The sequence below is a fragment of the Phasianus colchicus genome, chromosome 1, assembly GCF_987193195.1.
Source record: "Phasianus colchicus chromosome 1, bPhaCol1.hap1.1, whole genome shotgun sequence".
In the NCBI taxonomy this organism is placed as follows: domain Eukaryota; kingdom Metazoa; phylum Chordata; class Aves; order Galliformes; family Phasianidae; genus Phasianus; species Phasianus colchicus.
In genome coordinates, this window is record NC_143436.1 from 157,344,650 (window position 1) to 157,356,725 (window position 12,076).

The following is a 12,076-nucleotide window of genomic DNA, read 5'->3' on the forward strand; positions in this document are numbered from 1 at the left end:
TTTTAGCATAAATGCATGCAACATCAAATTTAGCTTTAATTGTCCTTTTTTAAACAGTTGTAGAACATGAAAATTTTGTTTTGCGTACTCATTCTGATTCTAGGTAGCAATTCATCTTATATAGCTAAATATATTTTCACAATTATCTCAAACAACAGTTTCTAATAATAAACTTCACACTAATACATACATAATGTCTGAACCTAATCTATTTTCTTATTTTTCTTAGTAGAACAATGTTGCACCATTACTGTGACTTAACTAAATAGGTTCTGCAACATAAACTGCAATATGCATCAGCAACTATTCAAAATTCAACTCTGCATATGAAATGCAAACATACAGTACTGAATCAGATCGTGAGTTCAAAAGCAAATGTATTAAATTTTTAGAAATTGAGTGGAGCAATTATATATATTGCAAACACAAATTATTTAATATTCCCAATATTTGTCCAGAAATGATCAGCAAAATAAATCAACATTTTCTTTAGTTGTATGTGTAACATCTGCTTGTTTCAAGTAAACAACAGCATTTTCTGTTCCAGAGATTTTCTGGAATTTTCTTACAAGCTCTGTACTGGAGACTTCAGCTGTCAATTTCTTCTGGCATTCATTAATACTGTGAAATTTTGCTTACCATGATCAAATTGCTTAGCTGCCTTGTTCAGTTACTTAAAAGGGCAATAGTAAAATTTATGAAAAACTACAAGGATATTATAGTATTTTCAAGATTTTTATTTTCTGTGACATTATTAATCATCATAAAATTGCTGTACTCTTTTTTCTTGGGTTCATTTGTTGTAATTTACTGATACAAAAGTTTTTCTTGGATTTTCTCAGAGCAGAAACCAATCATTTTAGACAACGACTCACAAACTTATTAGAGAAACAATAATGAAAAGTTCCTGTATGTCTTAAATAGTGTACCGAATGAGCACATACAAAAGCATTCATGACTAACCAGAAATTCATGTTCAAGGTTTAATTTCATCCACAGAGTAAAACCTATTCTAGTTACACCAGTTGTATTTTCTGAAAGAATGACAAAACCAACCCATGTGGAGCAGTCTCAGCATTATTCTCATTTTCTTTGTTTATGATAAAATACAGGAATTAGTCTGCTATATCATTCAGTAGCACTTTATGTGTTTTCTGTTGTATGTAGAAACCCTATGAACGCAGAATTACCAAAATACACACAGACTTCAGATTTAGTAGTTCTGCAATAATTATGCTTTTTCATCATTGCTGTCAAAAGGGAATAAATCATACTCTTCTGAAAGAATATTGCAAAAGAGGCATAGATACAATTAACATGTTAATAAATTCACACCTATAATGACCAAGTAAACTTCCTGAAAGTTCACTTTGGGAAGAAGCTAATTTCCCTGTAAAGAAAATGTTCTAACAGGTATCTTGGATATAAGAGGTCAATGAGGTTCTAACTTTAAGCCATCTCACATGTCCATCAACAAGCAGTTTAAACTAATCCAGTTTTAATTTGTAGTGTAAGAAAGCAGACAGCAGTTCCTTTAAAGTTCATTTCAGATGACTTACGTGAAACCTGCTGTTCAAAGGTCAGCCTTTCCTATCCCTAACCATATACTAGTACCCTCTCTTCATGTTGGTAGAAAAATTGTAACCTTGCAAAAAGATCATTCTACTGATCCAGATTCATGACAGGCAGATCCTTGACCAATCGGATCTCTTTCTTTAATCAGGTGCCCTACCTGGTGGAAGATGGAAAGGCTGCTGATGTAGTCTACTTAGGATTCAACAAAGCCTCTAACGCTGTCTCCCACAGTGTACACCTGGAGAAGCTGGCAGCCCGTAGCTTACTCTTTGCTGAGTAAAGAACTGGCTGGAGGACTAGACCCAGAGAGTGGTAGTGAATGGAGTTAAATTCAGTTGACTACATGTCACAAGGGATGTTCCCAAAGGTTGGTTCTGGGGCCTGTCCTCTTCAATATCTTTACTGATGACCTGGATGGGAGCATTGAATGCACCCTCAGCAAGTTTGCAGTTGACATCAAATTGGCAGGAAATGTCAATCTGCCCAGCGGTAGGAAAGGCCTACCTACAGAGGGACCTGGACAGGCTGGGTCTCAGGGCTGAGGCCAATGGGATGAAGTTCAGTAAGACCCAATGTTGGGTCCTACACTTTGGCTGCAGCTTTGGCCCTAATCAATGCTACAGGCTTGGAAAGGGGTGGCTGGAAGACTGTGTGAAAGAAATAGACCTAGGAGTGTTGGTCGACACATGGCTAAATGTGAGCCAGCAGTGTGCCTGGGTGGCCAAGAAGGCCAATGGCATCTTGACTTGTATCAGAAATAGCACTGCCAGCAAGAGTAGGGAGGCAACTCTCCCTCTGTGCTCAGCTCAGTGAGGCTGCATCTTGAATACTGTGTGCAGTTTTGGACCCCTCTCTACAAGAAAGACACTGAAGCCCTGTAGCATGTCCAGAGAAGGGCATTGAAGCTGTGAGGGGTCTGGAGTACAGGTCTTATGGGGAGCAGCTGAGGGAACTGCGGATGTTCAGTCTAGAGAAGAAGAGGCTCAGAGGGCATCTTATCACTCTCTACAGCTGTGAAAGGAAGTTTTGCTTAGGTGGGCGTCAGCATCTTCTCTCGCGTAACAGTGACAGGACTAGAGGGAATGTCCTCAGGTTACAGCAGGGGAGCTCATACTCTTTCCATGTGCTTCGGCTTGAAGAAAAAAAGAGAACATCTACAAGGGCATGCACCTGCATTCCACTACATTTTCAAGATCTCACCAGATATGAATCCAGGGACCAGGAATGCGGAATACACTTGTCTCATACATACACATGGCAATACTGCCTTGTTTTGGTTTGCTTTCCTTGGGATCTACAGGCCATCCAGCGTGGATATCATAAGAAATTTTTACATTTCCTAGTCTCAAATTTTAAAGCATTACATTTAAATTTGGGCAATTAAGGTATCTTTTAAATCTCTGGACTAAGAATATCAGCTATTGGCTTATTCAGAAGTTTCTATTATTAAATGTTCTGAATAATATGTTTGTGCTGGATACAGTAAATAAACCTTGTTTTAGTATTACTGGTTTTTATTATTGCTTCTATTCAGTTTGACAAAAAGTAGGCTCCTTTTCTGCAGAACTGTGGATCCCAAACGTTTATGAAATAAGGACTGTACCTTTATGTTTGTTACTTTCAAGTTACAGTACAATGAAGCTGAAATTTTAAATTCAATCTTGGATTATTTCTTTGCATCATATCCAAATACCACAAAAAAAAAAAAATCAAATTAAAAAATAGCATATAAGATGGCTTTGTACATAAAACTGAATCTATAATGTGTGCCCTTTCTCTGCAAATGATGATGAGCTCAGAGTAGGCAGCGAGTTTTGAACCTTTACGTAGTTTTTTAAATTCATGCAGTTAGATATAAAAAAGTTCTGACATAAAAGTTTTTTAGAGGAGAGAAAATATGAAGAATTTGTGAGCTCTCATTATGCAGCCATAGCACAATAACCACAGATCAAATTTTTGAAGACATTTAGAAGTCTGCTGTTTGATTATTTCAACTGGATTACAGAATCACAGAATCACAGAATGGCCAGGGTTGGAAGGGACCTCAAGGATCATGAATCTCCAACCCCCCTGACACAGGCAGGGCCACCAACCTCCTCATTTAATACTAGACCAGGCTGCCCAGGGCTCCATCCAATCTGGCCTTGAACCAGGCCCAGGGATGGGGCATCCACAACCTCTCTGGGCAGCCTGTTCCAGTACCTCACCACTCTCTCTGTAGAGAATTTCCCCCTGACGTCCAACCTAAATCTTCCCTCCCTCAACTTAAAACCATTTCCCCTTGTCCTGCTGTCACTCACCCTTTGAAAGAGTTGATTCCCCTCCTGTTTGTAGGCTCCCTTTAGGTACTGAAAGGCTGCAATGAGGTCACCCCACAGCCTTCTTTTCTCCAGGCTGAACAAGCCCAGCTCCCTCAGCCTGTCCTCATAGGGGAGGTGCTCCAGTCCCCTGATCATCTTCGTGGCCCTCCTCTGGACCCTCTCCAACAGCTCCCTGTCTTTCTTGTACTGGGGGCTCCACATTTGGATGCAGTATTCCAGATGGGGCCTCACAAGAGCAGAGTAGAGGGGAACAATCACCTCCCTGTCCCTGCTGGCCACCCCTCTTTTGATGGAGCCCAGGATAGCACTTGCCTTCCGAGCTGCAAGGGCACACTGCTGGCTCATGTTAAGTTTTTCACCTATCAAGACTCCCAGGTCCTTCTCTGTGGGGCTGCTCTCAAAGACCACTCCTTCCAGTCTGTATGGATGCCTGGGATTCCTCCGGCCCAAGTGCAAAACTCTGCACTTTGCTGTGTTGAACCTCATCAGGTTCACCCTGGCCCACCTTTCTAGCCTCTCGAGGTCCCTGTGAATGGCATCCCTTCCTTCAACCGTGTCGACCGCACCACTCAGCTTGGTGTCATCAGCAAACTTGCTGAGGGTGCACTCGATTCCGTCATTGATGTCATTGATAAAGATGTTAAAGAGCACCGGTCCCAAGACAGATCCCTGGGGGACGCCGCTCGTTACCAGCCTCCACCTGGACACAGAGCCATTGATGACCAACCTCTGTCTGCGGCCTTTCAACCAATTTCTTATCCATTGAGTGGTCCACCCATCAAATCCACATCCTTCCAGTTTGGAGATAAGGATGTGATGGGGGACCATGTCAAAGGCCTTGCTCAAGTCCAGGTAAATGACATCGGTCGCCTTTCCCTTGTCCACCAATGCCATCACTCCGTCATAGAAGGCCACCAGATTGGTTAACCATGACCTTCCCCCGGTGAAGCCATGCTGGCTGTCTTGGATCACACGCCCTTTCCTCATGTGATCAAGCATGCCATCCAGGATGATCTTTTCCATGATCTTCCCAGGCACAGAGGTGAGACTCACCGGCCTGTGGTTCCCGGGGTCCTCCTTGCTCCCTTTCTTGTAAATGGGAGTGACGTGACCCTTCCTCCACCTGATTACTTCAGGAGACTTAAGAACTCTAGTCTGTGTAGTGTCCAAATTGAAAAAGGATTTTCACAAGTAGCTTACATTATTGTTTGGATAGATGATGCACATTTAACAGAAGGCAATATTCTCACAAAAAGCTCATTGCTCATTCTATGATGGGAAAAAGTCAACTAACACTGTATGCTGAATTTATGTTTGGAAGGCGATTAGGGAACCCAAAATGCACACAGCTTCTCAGCAAAATCTTTGTACTGCTTCTAGTTTGCCATACAGTTAGGCTTTTGAGGAGTGCTTTTGGGTCAGCAAACCACTTTTAAAATCAACCATGGGTATGGAGAAATTTGAGTACATTTAAAATAAATTCTCTTTATGAATGAAGTCCTGTGTAATATCTCCAGTTATTTATATACCTAGCTGTTTCAGCACAAAACTATGTACCAAAACTACAATTACTTCACTACACACACAAGAATGAAATTCACAGTCTTGTTTGCCCACAGCATGACATAGTTACAAAGCATTTCTTTTCAAAAGGAGAGCTAAATGTAGTGTTTTCATTTCTGGTTAAAGAACTGCAAGCTAGAGAGCTTTCTTTATAATATGAAAGAGTCATCCACATACACACAACTGCTCTTATTAACCATCACTATTTACTTTTATTAATAAGTGCTATTTGAGTTAACAAATAAGAGGTTACTTTACAGAGTATTTTGAAATAAGGGGACCTATAAATTCATCCTGTAGATGCCTTGTTATTCAAGACATGAGAATATCTGCAGGTACACGGTTCACAAGTATACAAGGTGGCCTCCTCCCAGTCACACCTCAGCTCCACTGCAGAATGCAGCACACAGTCAGTGTCCTGCCCAGAAGAATTCGGTAGCAGATGTGGAGGAGAGTGCTAATGAAGATATGCATGGGCAACATTTTATAGGGTTTTGACTGTCCCTCAGTAATCTCTCATCTTTGAATGGTAATCAACTCACACATGAAATCAAGCAGTGCTTAAGCAGTTAAGCATACAACTATTGACTACTTTCAGGCTTTGATTCAATTTGGTACACATTTTGACCATTCCTCTCTTTTCAACTTGCCAACTATTGATACAAACAACCTTGAATATTATTTAAACAATTACAGAGTATTTCCCATGCAGGGAAGAAATCCAGATACAGGGGTTGTGAAAGACAGCCTTGGCTCAAGAATTTGGCTTATGGATATGGGCACAAAGCTACTGTGGTTAAAGTGAACCACAGAGATCACAGAAGGAAAGTTGGATGGACCTGTAGGATTTCTCAAGAGTCATAACAAAAGGATCCGCCTGAATATCCCACTCCTTTTGTGGAAATAACTGATGTCAGAAATTACACTTTCTTAGAACAATCTGAAATTTCATTCTGAAATGGATTTATAAATACCAACTCCTGTCTGAGTTCTGAGATACAGAGAAGCCAGGTTTCATAATTAATATTTAGTTATTGCACTATTTGCTTTTCTAATAGCACCAACATTATCTGTAGAATTTAGGTCCTTTCCTGAGCAGCATTAATTATCTGAACTCACCCTCTCAAAAATATTCCACAGACAAACCAATAAAATAATATTTAATAGACTGAGAAACATTGATATGAGTAATGGTCTAAATCTTTTAATTCATCAGAGCACTACCTGGCACATATTTGGTAGGGTTTCTCATTAATTTACTGAAAACATATTCAGATTAAGTTCTGTGAGAACTGAGGGACAGCATTCTGCAAAATAATCTGAAGTCACCAAAGTGATATTTTAATTTAAATCTGTCATCAGTAGTTTCAAAAGGCTACTGTCATGATAGACGATGCTGGAATGTAATAGTTCTCTCTTCCTCTAACTTTTATGCCAGTTACAGATACGGGAAAGCCTGTGATCAGCATTATCAATTTTATACCAGATTATGATTTCTCAACTAACAATTTAGGACATTTGATTTAAATGTGTAAGTATGAACAGTGGAGTTAGGAACTACTGACACAAACAAAAAAACCACAGAGATGTTTCCAATAATTTCACTGGTCAATGAAATTATGGTTAAGATAAAACTGTGACAAGAGAATATTAGGTATTTCTGTTTCAAAGGAAGAAAAATGGAAACTATGGGAAAAAACTTCTTACCAAAACATCCAGTGTGTGAAGTGTCACTTTTCTGCTACAAAACCACTGATGGTGAAAATAGTTTCTTGTCAGACTATAATTTCATTCAAAGAAAGACTAAGTTGTGGTGAGCACATCTTGGCTTGCCGCAATAGAGTACTGCTCATCTATTTACTCACTATGTGGTACAGATATATTTTCTTTAAGAGGCCAAAAATTCCCTCTATAGCTAATGAAGATTAACAAGCATCTCCCACAAAAGGCTCACGCCATCCGAAATCTGAATTACTTCCTCTGTGAGCTACTAAGAAAATCTGACATGGCCAAGTTCCTAATTTAAATGCCTAAATTTGTAGGCTAAATTTAGGAATAATATCTGAGCAGTGTTTGGGATAAACTGTAAAAGCTTAAGAGAATCAATGCTAATAATGCAAGTTCTTATGTTTTAATGGCACAAAACAGACACTTTCGGAAAACCGATCAATCTACTATTAAGCAAACATGAAAACTTCATTTAAAAAAATCTAAAACTGAAAAATACTCAAATATCCATTTTTTCCCCCCCAGTTACCGAGAGACTTTTGGATGACTACATGAATAGTTAAGAAAAGTTTTCATGTCACCGCTATCTGAAAATTTTATTTGTTGTTGACCAATTCTTTATTTTATTCACAATTGGAAGATAAGGCCTTACATAAGTACTTATTATTATGATTTTTCATCTTCTGAAAAAGTACAATTTACATATTATATATTGTAACATATCAAGTTCAGGGAAGTAATTAAAACGCTTGTTTTCTGGAAGAAAAATGATCTATTCATAATAAGCCAGCAAAAGATATCTTGATAGAGACTATGAGTGAAGATGTCACTTTATTTATAAATGTATTTGTGTATAGATTTATTTGGATAAAAGAATTTTTAGGTATTCTTCCTTAGGGCTTAGAAAACCCTATTCCAAAGCATCCTAATACTCTGAACGGATGTGCTATGAAACAGCCTCAAGTTGCACTAGGTAAAGCTTGGATTGGATATTAGGAAAAGTTTCTTCAAATAAAGGGCGGTTAAGCATTGGAACAGGCTGGAGTCGTCATCCCCGGATATATTTAAGAAAGTTGTGGACATGGTGCTTAAGGACATGGTTTAGTGGTGAACTTGGTAGCATTAGGTTCATGGTCTTAAAGGTCTTTTCCATCCAAGCGGCTGGACTTAGTCAATGATGGAATGTCTATATTTGCTACTTGATGGACAATAAAACAGTTTTCTAATGAAACATATAGAAATGGTTTTACTTTCAATTTAAAATAAATGAGCAGCAAATTTAATTACCTGACATCTTTTTCAAGTTCTGCAATATGTTCCTTCTGCACACTTATTTGAGAATCTCTCTGTTGCACAGTCTCAATGAGGTATTTGTATGGCTGTTGTACTTGACTCAACAAAGAATTTGCTCTGTCAAGCTGACAAAGAAAAAAAGTGTTACTAATTTTATAAGGACAGTAACTTATTATTGAATCACAATTATTACCAATTGCATAGTAATATAAAAACCAAACCTGCTGTCTCAAAAGATGCGACAATCTATCTCCAAATTAATATCTAGTAAATTACCTTCTTACTTGTATTCTAATTTTTCTATATTTTCACTATAATCATGCTACCACTGTTTAAATTCTCCTAATGTGCATTTTCAAGAGTTTTAATTTAACAGCTTTCACTGATGGAGGAAAAAAATGAGAATGAACAAAGACTCTGTTCATCTTAGTGACTATAAGTAACATTTGGAATGGAATTGAATCTAAATAAAAATACGGCAATAATGGAAGAGAAGTCCCATTTTCTTTTATCAATAACTGTATAGAAACATCCAATAAGATGTTTAACAGAGTAGTTTAGAAGACTTCTCATACCTATACGTAGGAAACAAAGCCTTCCTAGTCTTATATCCTACACAAACTAAGATCACTAGAAATAAAAACCAAATATTAGCTGATATGGTTTGTATCTTGAACAGCATAACAATATGATTCGCTAAATACAGAATTACTGATTTACTAAATTACTAATTTACTAATACAGAATTAAGTTCAAACGTCAAGATTTAGCAGTTTCATCTGCTGGAACATGTACAAGTCATGAACATCAACTAGATTTAAAAGAAAATATACCAATTTTTTTAAAGTTTTGATGTAAACATGTGTAATGGAAGAAATACATTAGAAATGGTTAAGCTTTCCACATAGTGAAAAATTTCTGAATAGATTAAACAATCTGCATTTGCCAAATTGTTGTTCCAAGTGAACAGGAAAAAAGACCCTACAATAACAACAAAAAAACCCCACCATCCTATTACCATCCTATTAAGCTAGCCTTAGGAGTATTTCAGGACTTTTCTATGGTCTAATTTTTCTTTCAGTCCCCTCAAAACATGAGGCTGTGTTGCCTAAGTTCTTTTCTTTCTTCCTCTGGTTCCCTTATATTTTATTGCATTTTTTCTTCTTTCCTCTTAGTCAAATGTGTAAAGAACTTATAATCCAATGGTTTGTACTAACTCAAAATCAATATTTAGACAAAACTTTCCTTATTCATCTTAGTGACCTTGCTAAAAGGGGGGTTAACTTCACATTTTAAAAAAGTGGAAAGAGAGAGTTAACTTCACATTTTAAAAAAGTGGAAAGAGAGAAAGTAACAGTGCACATCTTACAATTCATATAAATCTTTAAATATTACTTAAATACATTATTTAGGGAAGTTACTCTAGTCTGCAGAGAATTTCCAATTCCATTGCAGAGAATTAAAAATAAAAGGCAATCATCTTTTTGAACAAACAAATTATCTTCAATAAATTGATAATCAACAACAAAATAAATTAAGCTATTAGCTTTCTGAGAGCGGAAGCTATCAAAAAGATCTATATCAGGAAGACAACAGAAGGAATCTCTACATGACAAAGAGATAATTTCAAGACATGGAATATCAATCTCTAGGCTGGCCTAAAATTTCAGTATAAAACCCTAAGGCTGCCTTTAAAGGAGAAACAAAATCCAGCATTTCTTGTTCAGACGATCACATTCCAGATAATCTAAAAAACTTCAAAAGCTGCTGTCATCTTGGTGTGAAGTTCCTCATTACTTTCAAGTACTTCGGTGGGAAATAACAGGTCTTGCAAGCTTGTTTTGATACTGCTAAACTCATTGGTTCTTTTGCTAATTTTACTAGCTAGAATGCATCACATTTAGTAAAAAAGGCTATCCCTTTCCATCATGGTGTTTAGCTATTTTTATTCTATATACTTAGAAGAGATCATCATTAAACTGGAATACATTAAGCATCAAATGCATGTATTGGATAAATTTTACTTATAAATACATATATATAAATTAATTGTTATCCTTGAGCAAAAGCATTATTTTTTTTGTAAGCATCTCTGATTTCTACCTTAACGTACAAGATTCTTACATATTCAATCTCTTAAAATCTGAGAATAGAAGACCCTATAATGTAAAATACAGCCTTGAAATGGTATATTACCGTTCGGATTATATCCGATTAATTTTCTTCAGCAGCTGAACTTTTACATTGGGTTCCAACATTCAAGCAAGCACAGTGCTTACCATAGTTCCATCAAATGAATGAATCTAAGAAGTGTGTATCTTCTTCTTAGTAACATGAAATTTTTTGAGGAGATCAACACAAAACCTTTTCTATATAGCTCCCTTTCTGTAAGACCTTAGCAATACTTCTTTGAGGATACTCCATAAAAAGAATCTTACAAAGAACACTTACTGTAGTTTTCATAATCTCCCTCTTTTCATATAGTTTTAGAAAGGTTGTATCATAACTACTACAGGACAATCCCAGTGCTTAATCTGAGTTCAAAATAAAAGTTGGTCCAATCACTTTGTCATCAACATTCAATCCATGTTCTAGATTCCAGGTAGATGTCTTAACTAACTGTCAATGAAAAGAATAATGGACTACCTGAGCTTGAAGTGGGTTGCTTTGCTCTTTGAAACAAACAATCAATAAAGCAGGTACCATCAAGTAAAATGTCATCCTAACTCACGGGATACAGTAGAAATAGCAAACTGAATTTTAAAAAATAAAAATAATAAAGATAACAAAAATTTGCGTAAGACATGAAGTACAGATAATTTATAAGAGAAGTTAGTTTTGTGGGAAAAGTTGATACTAGTAGGCAAATAACTCTTAATAAGCAGCAAATAAACCCTAGAAACAACACAACCCACAATTGCAGAGATACAATAAAACTGAATATAATTTTGAAGAAAACACAATTTTCAGAACATTTTTGTCCTCTGCTTGAAAAGTCAGATTGTTAGTTTGTACACAAGAACAGCGAACTACTTCCTAACCCATAAATAAGTGTAAAAAGTCTGTATGTATATTGAGTAGCAAGTAGAATGGTTGAAATAATACATATGAATCTAAAAATCCAATAATCATATGTTAAAAAAAAATTCAATGAAGCATTTAGATATGAATGCCAAATATGAATTAAATGGAAAGCAAGTTTTAAAAGATTTATTATTTAACCTTGTAAGAGCTCAACAGACTTAGTAGCTGCTGTGCATTAGCTAACAATCTGTTATAAAGATATTTAACTTATTACTGAGTCATATCCCGATTTAAAATACACAATTATATGATAAAAGATCAAGAAAAGGCCACACAACATCCCATGAAAATTCTTCCATTCTTCCAAAAAAAAAAAAAAAAAAAAAAAGGGGGAACTTTGCAGGAATTTGAATGAAAGTCTGTAATTCTAAATCTTTCTAGATCTAGAAACAAATGTAAAACCACAGCAGGTAAGAAAAAATTCTACGAAAGTGGAAGCTAGACATTTTAATGGAGAATAAAGCGCAGATTTTATTAATGATTAAGAAAACTATCAAGGATAACACTGGATT

The 12,076-nt window shown here is 36.6% G+C and overlaps 1 protein-coding gene across 3 annotated transcripts in view; it reads right to left on the reverse strand.

The window, feature by feature from the left end:
* PIBF1 (progesterone immunomodulatory binding factor 1) overlaps positions 1–12,076 on the reverse strand; it is a 164,481-nt gene that overhangs the window by 23,105 nt on the left and 129,300 nt on the right. For 2 of the 3 annotated variants that reach the window (XM_090130912.1, XM_090130908.1), the window contains one exon: positions 8,475–8,605. In XM_090130912.1, the coding sequence (XP_089987038.1) occupies positions 8,475–8,605 (131 nt within the window). Of the gene's footprint in view, positions 1–8,474; positions 8,606–10,726; positions 11,100–12,076 lie in introns of those variants that run through there. The other variant, XM_090130919.1, reaches the window with a different exon arrangement.